This window comes from Pan troglodytes, chromosome 1, assembly GCF_028858775.2.
Source record: "Pan troglodytes isolate AG18354 chromosome 1, NHGRI_mPanTro3-v2.0_pri, whole genome shotgun sequence".
NCBI classification, from domain to species: domain Eukaryota; kingdom Metazoa; phylum Chordata; class Mammalia; order Primates; family Hominidae; genus Pan; species Pan troglodytes.
The window spans coordinates 92,567,501-92,582,992 of record NC_072398.2 but is presented as its reverse complement, the minus strand read 5'-3'; the positions used below and the strand labels follow the sequence as shown (position 1 = coordinate 92,582,992).

Genomic DNA, 15,492 nt, shown 5'->3' with positions numbered 1-15,492 from the left:
AGGCTGGTCTTGAACTCATGACCTTGTGATCCGCCCGCCTCGGCCTCCCAAAGTGCTGGGATTACAGGCATTAGCCACCGCGCCCAGCCAAATCCCATCTCTTAAAAAAAATTTTTAGAGATCCCATCTCTTAAAAAAATTTTTAGAGATCCCATCTGTTAAAAAAATTTATTAAAAAAATGTTGGAAAGAGAAAGACCAGAGAGAGCCATGCCTTTTAAAGTCCTCCCTAAAGTGTCATCTTGCCAGCCCTTCCAGTCATTCACACAACAATCCTAGTCATAAACTGGGGCCATGCTTGCCATCACCAGGGGTCAGGAAAACTGGCCAGCTGAACCTGCTTGGATGGTGGAAGCGAGTGTGGGTGTTAGAGAAGGAGATGTCGGGACTCCGTGCTTGTCTGGAATCACTCCACCACACTCTGGTCAGTAGGTATAGGACTGACAAAGCCCTTCCTCAGAGATGCTGGGTCAGTGAGGAGACCCCAGCTTGTCTCAGCCATCTCACCCCACTCCCATTTTAGCGTCTGGGGGGAAACTGAGAATGAAAGTGGCCTTGAGTAAACTAAACACAGTTTGGCTATTCATTATATGTATTCCTGTCTGTTCCTTTCTCATTCTATCCTCACTGGGTTGTTTTTGCATCTGTCAAATAGTTCTAGGCTTTCCTCCCCATCAAACTCAGCCTTTTATGGATTTACATACCAGAGACTTCCAAGCCACAGTTCAGAAGTGATTTGTGGAGAAAGGAGCAGTAAATTTGTGGAGAAATGAGCCTGGGAATGGAGGCAGTGGCCAGGCTGTGGAGCCATTTATATCTACTTCTCCCTCTGCCGGAGACTGTTTGTTTGAGTTGGCAGGAAGCCAATCAGATGCACTGGATCAGGGTGTCCTGTCCAAGGAGACAGGGGGCTATTTGTCTTCTCTCATGAGAGAGACAGTCGTGGGAGGAGGAGGGAAGCGCTTAAGAACAGGGATGGAGTAGATAGGGAAAAGATAGTCAATCAGATCTCTCAAGAGTATAGTCGGCCGGGTGCAGTGGCTCGTGCTTGTAATCCCAGCATTTTGGGAGGCCAAGGAGGGAGGGTCACTTGAGTCCAGGGGTTTAAGAGCAGCCTGGGCAAGATAGGGAGACCCTGTCTTTACAAATAATTTTTAAAAGTTAGCTGGGTGTGGTGGTGCACATCTGTGCACCAAGCTACCCGAGAGGCTGAGGTGGGAGGGATCGTTTGAACCTGGGAGGTCGAGGCTGCAGTGCGCCATGATCGTATCACTGCACTCCAGCCTGGGTGACAGAGTGAGACCCTGTTTCAAAAGAAAGAAAGAAAGAAAGAAAAGTATATTCAAGGTGAGCTTCCTATTATTAGATATGGCCCAAGTGAAAACCTGGAGCTTGTCTGAATTGGACAGCCAAGGAGAGAGGCAGAAGAGGATTAGTGGAAAAAGCAGAAACTTCTAGGCTTGACTCAATGACTGTATTGTGCGTGATTTGGGGCAAGCCACCTTCCTCTCCATCTCCTCCTCTAGTAAATGTTCAGCATCCTGAGGTCTCCAGTTCTGAAAGGGTATGGTTCTTTTTTTTTTTTTTTTTTTTTGAGATGGTGTCTCACTCTGTTGCCCAGGCTGGAGTGCAGTGGCACGATCTCAGCTCACTGCAACCTCTTCCCGGGTTCAAGCGATTTTCCCACCTCAAGCCTCCCGAGGAGCTGGGATTACAGGCGCACACCACCATGCCTGGCTAATTTTTGTATTTTTAGTAGAGACAGAGTTTCACCATGTTGGCCAGGCTGGTCTCGAACTGCTGACCTCAGGTGATCCGCCCACTTTGGCCTCCCAAAGTGTTGGGATTATAGGTGTGAGCCATAGTGCCCAGCCTCTTTTTTTTTTTTAATTTTTAACTCACAGAACATGAAATTATATGGTTTTAATAATGCAAAGCTACTTCCATGGGGCTACAGCAGAGAGAAAATAAGGCTAAAATGGAACTTAAAGCTCAAAACATTTCTACATGGCTGTTTACAGGGGCAGGTGGAGGGAGTCCTCCCTCTGCATTGATAGAAAACAAAAACAATTGGGCCTATTCGGCATTGTTGGAAATGTTCTATATCTTGATCTGGTGGGTTTTTACCTGTGTACAATATATGTACACAGGTAAAAATTCATTTAGCTGTACACATAATTTCTATGACTTTTTTGTATGTAAATTATACCTCAATGGAAAGGTTTTAAAATGGACTTAATTAGGCCCAGCATGGTGGCTCACGCCTGTAATCCCAGCACTTGGGGAGGCTGAGGTGGGCGGATTGCTTGAGCCCAGGAGTTCAAGACCAGCCTGGGCAACATGATGAAACCTCATCTCTACAAAAAAATACAAAAATTATCTTGGCGTGGTGGCGCACGTCTGTAGTCCCAGATGCTCTGAAGGCTGAGGAAAGAGGAGGATGGCTTGAACCCGGGAGGCAGAGCAGAGGTAGCAGTGAGCCGAGACTGCGCCACTGCACTCCAGCCTGGGTGACAGAGCCAGACTCTGTCTCAAAAAAAAAAAAAAAAAAAAAAAGTTAATTAGACGGGTGTGGTGGTGCGCGCCTGTAGTCCTAGATAATTTCGAGGCTAAGGGGGAAGATCTCTTGAGCCCAGGTGTTCGAGGCTGCAGTGAGCTATGATTGGGCCACTGCACTCCTACTTGGGCAACAGATAGAGGCCTTGTCTTAAAAAAAAAAAAATTTAAAAAGGCCGGGCACGGTGGCTCACGCCTGTAATCCCAGCACTTTGGGAGGCCGAGGCAGGCGGATCACCAGGTCAGGAGATCGAGACCATCCTGGTTAACACGGGGAAACCCCGTCTCTACTTAAAATACAAAAAATTAGCTGGGTGCCTGTAGTCCCAGCTACTTGGGAGGCTGAGGCAGGAGAATGGCGTGAACCCGGGAGGCGGAGCTTGCAGTGAGCCGAGATCGCGCCACTGTACTCCAGCCTGAGCGACAGTGCGAGACTCCGTCTCACAAAAAAAAAAAAAAAAAAAAAAGGCGAGAGAAAGTGAATTTCCATCCAGGAAGATTAAGGATCCCCTTCTGAGTACTTTAAAAAGGTTATCTATTTGTGCTGAGGGAAGAGGTAGAATATTAGGGAACCAATAAGATAACTTCTCTTTTGGAGAGATTTCCAAAGTCCTTCTATCCTCAGAAATTCTCATGTTCCTCCCCAGGGACAGAAAAATCCTCCTTACTGTCTAATCTCCATCTCTCCTATTGCAATGCTAGCCACTCCCTCTGCCCTCATGGAGCCCAGCCTTTCCCCTGGCCTCAGACAAAATCTCTTTAGAGCCCTGTAGTTTGGAGTGTTGAGAGAGATTCCATTTCAACCTTTTCACCATCCGTTCTCTGCCCCTCACCCTATTCTCTTCTTCTTGGGGATGTCAATTCCTGTTCTGAGCCCGCCCCCCACCCAGGCCCTTTTCCGGTGGTATGTGCCAGCCGGTCCTGCATCCCACATCCCCAGCTGTTGACATTTCATTGCCATTACCCACAGAATAAAGAAAGAGGCCCTGTTATTCAACAATAGGGGAAAAGACAGAGACAATGGGAAATTGTGCTTCCGATGGGGTGGGGACTGAGAAGGAAAGGACAGACAGACAGACAGACAGGGGGTTGTACAGAAGAGGTCCGGTTTCCTGAAGCAGCTGGAAGTCCTGGATAGTTCCCACCTGAAAGTCTGTTTGCAAAGGCAATGCGCACTCAGGCACCAGAGGGCAGAGGTGAGTACTCTGTTGTGGGGAGAGGGGAGATGGGGCTGCTGCTTAGATGAGGCGCATATGGAAAGGGAGGCAGCTCGAGCTTGGCAGTTATGGATCTTTGAGCCACATTTAGAGTTCATCCCCATCCCCATCAGTCCAACACCTTCATATCCACCGATCAGTCTACACCTCTCTGGTTCAAAGGCATCGAGAAAAAATGAAGCACCTCACTTTCTGCACTCTTCCAGGTCATCATTCCTGGGTTGCTCCCTTTATTCCACTCCCCTTCATGGGTTCCCAGCCCTCATCCCAACCCCAGCATCTTCCCCTGGTCCCAGAATAGTGATTTCCACAGATATAGTCACAGGGCTGGACACAGGTCTCTTAACATGGCTTAGTGGACTGATGGGGGTGGGGGTCGTTCTTGGCACCTTGGCTTCTTCTTTGAGCACAGGACAGAAGCTTTTCCTCAAAGGTGCAAAAGGAGCAACTGTGTTGAACAGGGGCTCAAGTTCCAGGGTTTTAAGGTGCTTGGAACTCCCAGGAGCCTGGCAAACCTTCATCCAGAACCTCTTCCTCAAGCAAGACAAAAAGCTGCTAAGCACTGCTCCCTCCGTCTCTGTGAAGAGACCAGCTTCTAACAGGTAGGCAACGGAGCTGCTGACTACTCTCATTTTCTGTAAGAGGTATGAAGAGCATGTGTGTGCACTGTTTTGAAATGCAGAAATATAGATTAGTGATTAAGCGCTTGAGCCTCACTGTCAGATCTGGATTCAAATCCCAGCAAAACCTTCCTCTTACTAGCTGTGTGACCTCATTTCCTAAAATCGGTGCACCTTGGTTTCAGCATGTGTACAGTAGGATTTATAATTGTTTCTGCCTCAGGATTGCTGGGAGGAGTAAATATAAAAATATACATGTAAAGTGCTTAGAGCAGTGTCAGGCACATTCAATTTTAAACGTGTTCATTTGAGCTATCATTATTGTTGGTCTCAGTCAATCTCAGTCCTCACGATCATTCTTACTTACCAAGTTCTCCTATAAAGAAGTGGTTCTCTTGCTCATGTTTGCATCCCAGATACTTTCACCTTTAACCACTGAGAAGTTTTCTATGCCTAACCTCCGTTTCTCCTACTGCAAACTGGTCTTTGGTCCTCATTTGCAGGAAGATGGAGCTCCATTCTTTAGATTTCTGGCAACTTCTCAGGGTGCTTCCTCCATCTCCCCATTCCCCATCCCATCTTCCCATGAATCCTTAATGTAAGTTGATTAAACCATACACACTTATTTAGCACCTACTATGTACCAGAAACTATGCTGGGAACTGGAGATAACAGCTAACACATAGACAGCACTTATTACATTCCAGACACTATTTCAAGCATTTTGCATATATCAATTTATTTACTCCTCACAACTACTCAGTGAGGTAGGTGTGCTATTATTCCCCACATTTCACTGATGAGGACACTGAGGCAGAGAGAGGTTAAGGAACTTGTGCATGATAATTAACTTATGCATAGTCATGCAATTAGGAAATAGAGTAGCCAGATTTGGAAAACGAATGCAGTGAAGTCAAGAAGTCTTCATTTTTTTTTTTTTTTTTTGAGACAAGGTCTTGCTCTATCCCCTAGGCTGGAGTGCAGTGGCACAATCTTGGCTCACTGCAGCCTCCATCTCCTGGTTTCAAGTGATTCTCCTGCCTCAGCCTCCCAAGTAGCTGGAATTACAGGTGCATGCCACCACGCCCAGCTGAATTTCGTATTTTTAGTAGAGACAGGGTTTCACCATGATGGCCAGGCTGGTCTTGAACTCCTAATCTCAAGTAATCCACCCGCCTCAGCCTTCCAAAGTGTTGGGATTACAGGTGTGACCCACTGTGCCTGGCCCAGTCCAATTTTTTTTTTTTAAGGTCAGAGGGATAAGAATGATACAATAGGTGCTGGAGGCGATGGCTCACACCTGTAATCTCAGCATTTTGGGAGGCCAAGGAGCGTGGATCACCTGAGGTCCGGAGTTCTCAAGACCAGCCTGGCCAACATGGTGAAACCCTGTTTCTACTACAAATACAAAAATTAGCCCGGAGTGGTGGTGGGTGCCTGTAGTCCTAGCTACTCAGGAGAATCGCTTGAACCCGGGAGGTGGAGGTTGCAGTGAGCCAAGATGGTGCCATTGCACTCCAGCCTGGGCAACAAGAGTGAAACTCCCTCTCAGAAAAAAGAAAAAAAAAAAAAAAGAATGTTACAATAAAGGAGGAGCTGGGTGCAGTGGCTCAAACTTGGGAGGCTGAAGTGGGAGCATTTCTTGAGCCCAGGAATTGGGCAACCTAGTAAGACCCTGTATCTGATTTAAAAATTTTTTTTACCGGGAGGTGGAGCTTGCAGTGATCTGAGATCGTGCCACTGTGCTCCAGCCTGGGCAACAGTGCGAGACTCCATCTAGGAAAAAAAAAAAAAAAAACAAATTTAAAGGGGTGAATAACTACAGTACTGAAATAGATAATTGCATTTGAAGTAGTTTTTAAAAATAACTTTATAATTTTATATTTTTTAACTTCATAATTTCTGGAAAACCTCCTTGATGCAGTCTATATATGGATACATATTATGTTCAAATTCACACTGTTAAGTTTAGGTGCTAATAAAAGTACTTGTAAGACAAAAAAAGTCCTGGCTGGGTGTGGTGGCTCATGCTTGTAATCCCAGCACTCTGGGAGGCCAAGACAGATTACTTGAGCCCAGGAGTTCAAGACCAGCCTGGGCAACATTTTGAAACTCCATCTCTACAAAAAATAGAAAAGAAAAAAAATTAGTGGGGTTTCATGGTGTGCGCCTGTAGTCCCAGCTACTCAGGAGGCTGAGATGGGAGGATGGCTTGAGTCTGGGAGGGCGAGGCTGCAGTAAGCCATGATCATATCACTGCACTCCAGTCTGGGTGAGAGAGTAAAACCCTGTCTCAAAAAAAAAAAGGTCCCCAGTCCAGCAGATCACAGTGCACTACAGTGTGGCAAACTGGGGGTGAGTAAAGGTTTCCCAAAGGAGGTGAGGCCTGTGCAACCAATGCAGGCACAAAGGAAAGGAAATGAATGCAAACTTGGACTGTGTGGGAAACTGCCAGAAATCCAGCATGTCAGGGGAATCGTGCAGAGGCCAAAGTGGTTAAGAGGCGAGGCGGGGGCCATGCTGGAGGTGCAGGGAGCAACTGGATTATAGACAGCCTTGGAAGCTGTGGTTATGAGATTGGATTTTATCCTCAGGGCAACTGGGAGTCACTTTCAAGCAGGAGAGTGACAAGGCCAGGCACGGTGTCTCACGCCTGCTGTAATCCCAGCACCAGCCTTGTCAACGCAGCATGACCTTGTCTCTACTAAAAACTTAAAAAGAAAAAATTAGCTGGGTGTGGTGGCACATGTCTGTAGTTCCAGCTACTCAGGAGGCTGAAATGGGAGGATCACCTGGGGCTGGAAGTTAGGGGCTGCAGTGAGCCATGATCATGCCACGGCACTCCAGCCTGGACCATGGAGCGAGACTCTGTCTCAAAATAAATAAATAAATAAATAAATAAATAAATAAATAAATAAATAAAATAAAAAAGCAGGAGAGTGATAAGATCATTTTGACTCTGGCTTCAAGATGGAGAATGGGTGTTGGGAGAGGATAGAGACGAGCTGGCAGTCCAGATGGCAAGCTTGGGAAGTAGCACTTGTGATGAGGGGGACAGGTAGAGAAGATGCTAAATTAGTACCTGCAGGCTGAGAGGATGTGACAGAGGAAGAGAGGGAGAGGAAGGGGATTGCTACTGCCTTCTTCCCCTCATCACCTTCCTTTTGTCACCAACGCCTTTTCTCTGCCCCAATGGCTTCCAGCTGGACAGTCCCTTCTAGGATCTCTGATGGGAGTTCACCCACAACCCTGCTCCTCCCCACCCTTTTGCCCCAGTCCTAAGAACTGCCCACTCTTTGTGCCCTGCAGACAGTGCTGGGCTGACCCCCCATCATGCCAGGCTGGCTCACCCTCCCCACACTCTGCCGCTTCCTTCTTTGGGCCTTCACCATCTTCCACAAAGCCCAAGGAGACCCAGGTAAGACCCCAGCCCAGGCCAGAATCTGGGGGAGGCTTGGGGAGACTGCAAGGGTGGGGAAAGGGGAAAGGGCAGTTGTTGCAGGTACCCAGGGACTGAAAGTCATTGCTGAGAAGGCAATGGAGGAGAGGGTTGGGGGGCTCTGGAGAAAGCATTTGGGGAGCAGGGTCTGATGGGCACTTGGGGCAGTGAGGATTGGGGGTTCCTGCCACTGTGGCCCCCTCTGCCCAGCATCCCACCCGGGCCCCCACTACCTCCTGCCCCCCATCCACGAGGTCATTCACTCTCATCGTGGGGCCACGGCCACGCTGCCCTGCGTCCTGGGCACCACGCCTCCCAGCTACAAGGTGCGCTGGAGCAAGGTGGAGCCTGGGGAGCTCCAGGAAACGCTGATCCTCATCACCAACGGACTGCACGCCCGGGGGTATGGGCCCCTGGGAGGGCGCGCCAGGATGCGGAGGGGGCATCGACTAGACGCCTCCCTGGTCATCGCGGGCGTGCGCCTGGAGGACGAGGGCCGGTACCGCTGCGAGCTCATCAACGGCATCGAGGACGAGAGCGTGGCGCTGACCTTGAACTTGGAGGGTGAGGCCCTTCCGCTCCCGCCCCATTCCTGTGTAGCAGGCGGGGCCGCCTCGCCTGGGTCTCCCAGGGCTCCTTCCCAGTATCTCCTCCGCACCCCTGGGGACCCCAGCTCCCTCTCCCAGGCCGCGCCGCCCTTCCTCCCCCTCCGCTCCCATCCGCTGGCCCTCCCCAGGATCCCCGCCACCCCCTAGGTGTGGTGTTTCCGTACCAACCCAGCCGGGGCCGGTACCAGTTCAATTACTACGAGGCGAAGCAGGCGTGCGAGGAGCAGGACGGACGCCTGGCCACCTACTCCCAGCTCTACCAGGGTGAGCGGCCGAACCCAGCACTTCCCAGGCCCCGCGGAGCTGTCTCAGGGGCCCGAGAGAGGGCGCCAGGCGAGCTCAGTCTGGCTCCTGCCTGTGACGCCTCTTATCCCCGACCTCCGCCGTCTCCCGCCAGCTTGGACCGAGGGTCTGGACTGGTGTAACGCGGGCTGGCTGCTCGAGGGCTCCGTGCGCTACCCTGTGCTCACCGCGCGCGCCCCGTGCGGCGGCCGAGGCCGGCCCGGGATCCGCAGCTACGGACCCCGCGACCGGATGCGCGACCGCTACGACGCCTTCTGCTTCACCTCCGCGCTGGCGGGTGAGGCGCGGGGCGAAGACAGGGTCTTGGGGCGGGGTCTGAAAAATGTGGGGGACGAGGAGTGGACCTCAGCTTGAGATCAGGGCAGGGTCTCCGGGTCCCTCCAAGGCACCGCCCCTCCATCAGCCCGCCCGCCCGCCCAGGCTCCAGCTCACCTCTCCAAACCCTCCCTGCACTTCTGCCTCGATCCCCCAACTCCTCTTACCCAAGCTCCATCCAGCACCTCTACGGTCCCGCACCCCAACTCCGCCTCCTGAGTGTCAGCCGCCCCTCTCCGCCCACCCTACTTTCGGTCGGTGACCCGCTGTGGTCCCCAGGCCAAGTGTTCTTCGTGCCCGGGCGGCTGACGCTGTCTGAAGCCCACGCGGCGTGCCGGCGACGCGGAGCCGTGGTGGCCAAGGTTGGGCACCTGTACGCCGCCTGGAAGTTTTCGGGGCTAGACCAGTGCGACGGCGGCTGGCTGGCTGACGGCAGTGTGCGCTTCCCAATCACCACGCCGAGGCCGCGCTGCGGGGGGCTCCCGGATCCCGGAGTGCGCAGTTTCGGCTTCCCCAGGCCCCAACAGGCAGCCTATGGGACCTACTGCTACGCCGAGAATTAGGCGCCCACCGTGTCCCCTCCAGCGCGCGCGAAGAAGCTTGGGAGTCGTGGCGGGGTTCTCTCGCCACCCCTTTCCGGAGAGCCTCCCCTCCCTCCAGACCCGGAGCGGCCTCTCCAGACCTGCTTTCCCAGCCGGGGGCTGCGGGCCTCGGACCCCGGCTGGCCCGGCGGCGGGGAGGGGAGGCGGGGGCGCCCCCGGCGGCGAGATGCGGAGGTGACTCTCGGACCCGCTGCCGTTCGCGAACCCTAGCAGAGGACTCAGCCACCGCCGGGGGGAGGGAGAGGCGGCCGGGGGCATTAACTGACCTCTGAGTACAGCAATAAAATAACCTGGGGATCTTTTGTGTTGGGTGGAGCTGTAAGAGCTGCGAGGCGTGGAGGGGTGTGTGTGTGTGTGTGTGCACGCTCATGTCGGGGCTGATGACCCGGGATCCTGCGTGCCCACTGAGCACCTAAGACAGGGTAAGGGGCAGGGCTGTTGCTGTTAAGGGATGGGTCAGCGGAAGAGCGGGAGTGCGGCCGGAGGGCACCAATAGGCCAAGGGAGAGAGAGAAGTGGAGACTTCTCTCTCTGGGCGCCTGGCCCAGGACCCACGCAGAACCCAGCATGTTGTTGCGCCAGGCGCCACGCGGGGGCACCGCACACTCACCTAAGATTAGTTCAAATCTGCCAGGGGCGCCCCATGCCACCAGGCCCAACCTATGTGCCCCAGATAACAAATATAAGACAACTTAAACATATTTCAAAATGTGCAGGCTGCAGACCTCCCTGAAGCGTTTGCGGGGACTACTGTTAAAGATAGGAAAGTCATATTGTTGCTAGAATTGACAGGAAATTAACCTTGCGGAAGGAGGAGGCAAATACCAAACACCAGGGCCACCAAGGCAAATGGGGAACTGGACAAGTAACATTCTTAACCTGTGGCTAAAGGAAACATACTAGCAATTCAAGAGACAAATTCTAATGTTATTAATTCACTTTTCACATATATATTGGTGTGTATATACATAGGTTTCTAACTATACTACAAAAAAGCCTGAGCTAGATAATACTAATGAATGGGGCAAAGGGCACGAACACGCTAATGGTGCGTGATATATGTTGTAAAATTGATTTCCAAGGGGGTTCTTGCTATAATTGCTAAAGAAAATTCATCCCATGGAACATTATATAAGGGACAGAGAATGATAGAATGAACAGAGTCTTCAATAACCATCATGCAGCAAATGAGATATTTGTGCCATTTCCTAAACCTTGATTTTCTCATCTTGGCAAGGGATAATAATGTTTGTCTTTTGTGTCTGTTGTGAGAATCAGTTGAGGCATTGCATGTACTGGGTAGTACATGCCTGGTACACATAATAGGCACTCAAGTGGTACCTATAATATAATAATTAATAATTATTGTGATTACAGTAATATGGCAACAATAGTAGTTTTTCAGCTTCTTATCAGGCAGCCTGAAGGGTTGGTTGTCGTATGGCACTATATTAGTCAAGATCAGGTAGATTATGCTGTGAAAACAACTCCCAAATCTCAGATAACAAATATAAGATGACTTAAACATATTTCAAAACGTGCAGCCTGCAGACCTCCCAGAAGCGTTTGCGCTATTAAGGATAGGAAAATCAGGCCCAGCGCGGTGGCTCATGCCTGTAATCCCAACACTTTGGGAGGCTGAGGTGGGCGGATCATTTGAGGTCAGGAGTTTGAGACCAGCCTGGCCAACATGGTGAAACCCCGTCTCTACTTTAAAAATATAAAAATTAGCCAGGCGTGGTGGCGGGTGCCTGTAATCCCAGCTACTTAGGAGGCTGAGGCAGGATAATTGCTTGAACTCAGGAGGCGGAGGCTGCAGTGAACAGAGATTGCGCCACTGCACTCCAGCCTGGGTGACAGAGCGAGACTCCATCTCAAAAAAAAAAAAAAAAAAAAAGATAGGAAACTCATACTGTGGCTTAAAATAACAAAGGTTTATTTCTCACTCAGGCTACACGTGCGTTGTGGTCAAAAAGGGAGTTCTTATTTTTGTCATTCAGGGACACAGGCTGATAGAGTAGCCACCATCTTGAATACTGTCAGTCACCACACTAGCAGGAAAAAATAATAAGAGCTCTGCAGGGTTTCACAAAGGCAATTAATAGCTTCCACCCAGAAGTGACACCTGTCCCTTCAGTTCACAACTCATTTGCCAGAACTAATCACAAGGCCCCACCCAACCACAAGGGGGCAAGAAAGAGCAATCCTTCTTTGGCCTAGAAATAGGAAAACCGGAAATATTTGATGGACAGCATCAGTGTCCACCATAAGCACCAAGGAGAGCAGTCTAGACTCTCTCTTAGACATAGTGGTAGTCACCCAATCTTTTCTGGGTTTTCTAAGCTATTGCCTATGATGAAGTCAGAGCCCCAGAAAGCCAAGATACTGGACCCCAGCAGCTCAGCCAGCAGGAGGATGGCTTTTCTTCAGTGTAATGCCTTCAGCCTAAGGGCAAGAGATCATACAAGAAATGGTCACGGGCCAGGCGCAATGGCTCATGCCTGTAATCCCAGCACTTTGGGAGGCTGAGGCATTTGGGATCAGGAGTTTGGGACCAGCCTAGGCAACATGGCAAAACCTCATCTCTACAAAAAAATACAAAAATTAGCTGGGCTTGGTGGCACACTCCTGTTGTCCCGGCTACTCAGGAGGCTGAGGTGGGAAGATCGCTTTAGCCAAGGAGGTCAAGGCTGCAGTAAGCCAAGATCGCACCACTGCACTCCAGCCTGGGTGACAGAGCAGGACCCTGTCTCAAAAACAAAAGCAAACAAACAAACAAACAAACAAACAAAACGGTGAAAAAGGCCATAAGAAGAGCTTTCCATTTGCTGCAAATCTCCATTTCTTCAATCACAAAATCACAGTACCACTCATTCCTACAACTACTCTGTATATTGCTATCAGCATTATTTCTTATTATAGAAAACTTTAAACATACACAAAAGTAAGGGCCGGGCGCGGTGGCTTACGCCTGTAATCCCAGCACTTTGGGAGGCCGAGGCGGGCGCATCACGAGGTCAGGAGATCGAGACCATCCTGGCTAACACGGTGAAGCCCCGTCTCTACTAAAAATACAAAAAATTAGCCGGGCGTGGTGGCGGGCGCCTGTAGTCCCAGCTACTCGGGAGGCTGAGGCAGGAGAATGGCGTGAACCCGGGAGACGGAGCTTGCAGTGAGCCGAGATCGCACCACTGCACTCCAGCCTGGGCGACAGAGCGAGACTCCATCTCAAAAAAAAAAAAAAGTAAGGAGAATAGTATGATGAACTACTCCATCACCTGGCTTGACCATTATCAAAATTCTGCCCTTCTTTTTTCATGGGTCCTCTCAGTCATGTTGGGTTTTACTGGAGTATTTGAAAGTAAATCCCAGATATCCTATCTTTTCGCCTGTGAGACTCAATATGCATTTCTAACACACAATGACTTCTAAAAATAACCATAATTCCATTATCACACTTCCCCAACAAAATTAAACTAAATATTAGTCATCTAATATTTAGTTCATGATCATTTTTCCCTGAATGTCCAAAAAATAAAATTTTATAGTTGGTTTCCTCAAACCAGAATCCAACTAAGGTCTACAACGTTGCAATTGGTTAATTTGGGGGCTGAGGGAGTTAATTAATGCTTTTTTTTTTTAAGGGACAGGGTTTCACTATGTTTCCCAGGCTAGACTTTAATTCCTGGGTTCAAGTTATCCTCCTGCCTCAGCCTCCTAATTTTTTTTTTTTTTTGAGACGGAATCTTGCTCTGTTGCCCAGGCTGGAGTGCAGTGGCCAATCTTGGCTCACTGCAAGCTCCACCTCCCAGGTTTATGCCATTCTTCTGCCTCAGCCTCCAGAGTAGCTGGGACTACAGGCGCCCGCCACCACGCCCAGCTAATTTTTTGTATTTTTAGTAAAGATGGGGTTTCACTGTGTTAGCCAGGCTGGTCTCGATCTCCTGACCTCGTGATCTGCCCGCCTCGGCCTCCCAAGTGCTGGGATTACAGGCATGAGCCACCGCGCCCAGCCCGAGTAATTTTTTTTTAAGTCTCTGTTAAGCTGCAATACTCCTGCCCCCTTCATTTTATCTATGCCATTGTATTTGTTTGCTTAAGAAACTAGGTCATTTTTTCCTGTCAAGTTTCTCACATTCTGGATTTGGCTGAGTGTACCCTTGCAAATGTCATTTAGCATGTTCCTTTGTCCCCTGTGATTATATTTAGAAGTTTGATTAAATTCAAGCAAGCACAGTGGCTCACGCCTGTAATCCCAGCACTTTGGGAGGCCGAGGTAGGTGGATCACCTGAGGTCAAGAGTTTGAGACCAGCCTAGCCAACATGGAGAAACCCCACCTCTACTAAAAGTACAAAAAATTAGCCAGGCATGGTGGTGGGTGCCTGTAATCCCAGCTACTCAGGAGTCTGAGGCAGGAGAATTGCTTGAACCCAGGATATGGAGGTTTCAGTGAGCCAAGATCACGCCAATGCACTCCAGCCTGGGCAACTGAGTGAGACTCCACCTCAAAATAAATAAACAAACAAATTCACATTCACTTTTTTCTGGAAACATTCCATAAGTGATACTGTATACTTCCTCTTTCATCACATCAGGAGGCACCTGGTGACTGGCGGTTCTACTTTCTTTTGTTTGTTTTTTTGGTTTTTGAGATGGAGTCTTGCTCTGTCACCCACGCTGGAGTGCAGTGGCACGATCTTGGCTCACTGCAACCTTTGCCTCTCAGGCTCAAGTGATCCTCCTGCTTCAGCCTCCTGAGTAGCTGGGATGACAGGCATGTGCTACCACACCCAGCTAGTTTTTTGTTTTGTTTTGTTTCGTTTTCATAGAGACAAGATTTCACCATGTTGCCCAGGCTGGTCTCAAGCTCCTGGCCTCTAAACATCTTCCCGCCTTGGCCTCCCAAAGTGTTGGGATTACAGGTGTGAGCCACCACACCTGGGCCTTAATCTACTTTCAATGATGTTGAGATTGATCAGTAAATTCAGGGTGTCTGTCCATTAATTATAAGGTTATCCATTGTAGGTCGGGCGCAGTGGCTCACGCCTGTAATCCCAGCACTTTGGGAGGTCAAGGTGGGAGGATCACCTGAGGTCAGGAGTTTGATACCAGCCTGACCAACAAGGTAAAACCCTGTCTCTACAAAAAATAAAAAAATTAAAAAAATTAGTGGGGTGTGGTGGCAGGCACCTGTAGTCCCAGCTACTCGGGCGGCTGAGACAAGAGAATTGCTTGAATCTGGGAGGTGGAGGTTGCAGTGAGCTGAGATCACGCCATTGCACTCCAGACTGGGTGAGAGAGCGAGACTCCATCTCAAAAATAAGTAAATAGATAAAAGGTTCTCCATTGTATTAGTTTCCGGTGTCTGCTGTAACAAATTACCACAAATTTTGTGTTTAAAGCAACAGACATTTATTCTCTTACCACAGAGACATTTATTCTCTACCAGCCAGAAGTCCAAAATCTACGTTTTCAATAGCACAGTGGTAAACAACAACAACAACAGCAACAACAACAACAACAACAGCAACAACAACAAAAACCTAGGTGTCAGCAGGGCTGCACTCCCTCTGGAGATTGTGGGCAGAACCCTTCCTTGCCTCTTCCAGCTTCTGGCGGCTTCTGTTCCTTGGCTTCCTTAGCCACATCACTCCAATCTCTGCCTTTGTGGTCATGTAGCCTCCTCCTCTTCATGAGTCTGTGTCTTTTCCTCTTCTGTCTCTCATAAGGACACATGTCGTTGGATTTACCCCACCTAGCTAATCCAGGATGAACTCATTTCATGACCCTTAACTGAAGTTAAGGAATGAATTCATGTAATGAATTACATCGG

General features: G+C 49.6%; 1 protein-coding gene across 2 annotated transcripts; it reads left to right on the top strand.

Annotated features, from left to right (window-relative positions):
- The first annotated feature begins 3,009 nt into the window (after positions 1-3,009).
- HAPLN2 (hyaluronan and proteoglycan link protein 2) lies at positions 3,010-9,961 on the top strand. 2 transcript variants are annotated; one of them, XM_016929248.4, is made up of 7 exons: positions 3,010-3,751; positions 4,275-4,374; positions 7,702-7,810; positions 8,042-8,395; positions 8,587-8,703; positions 8,837-9,019; positions 9,337-9,961. In XM_016929248.4, exons 3-7 carry the CDS (start codon positions 7,726-7,728, stop codon positions 9,618-9,620), a joined length of 1,023 nt encoding a protein of 340 aa, XP_016784737.1. In that variant the 5' UTR covers positions 3,010-3,751; positions 4,275-4,374; positions 7,702-7,725; the 3' UTR covers positions 9,621-9,961. The 2 variants fall into 2 exon arrangements, with proteins under 2 accessions (XP_016784737.1, XP_016784723.1); XM_016929234.4 differs by having other exon boundaries at positions 4,234-4,374.
- Positions 9,962-15,492: the final 5,531 nt, after the last annotated feature.

Coding starts and splice junctions, on each gene's coding strand:
- HAPLN2 (XM_016929248.4), top strand. CDS start 7,726: ATGCCAGGCTGGCTCACCCTCCCCACACTCTGCCGCTTCCTTCTTTGG. Junction 8,704..8,836: donor CTACTCCCAGCTCTACCAGG/GTGAGCGGCCGA, acceptor GTCTCCCGCCAG/CTTGGACCGAGGGTCTGGAC. Junction 9,020..9,336: donor CTTCACCTCCGCGCTGGCGG/GTGAGGCGCGGG, acceptor TGTGGTCCCCAG/GCCAAGTGTTCTTCGTGCCC.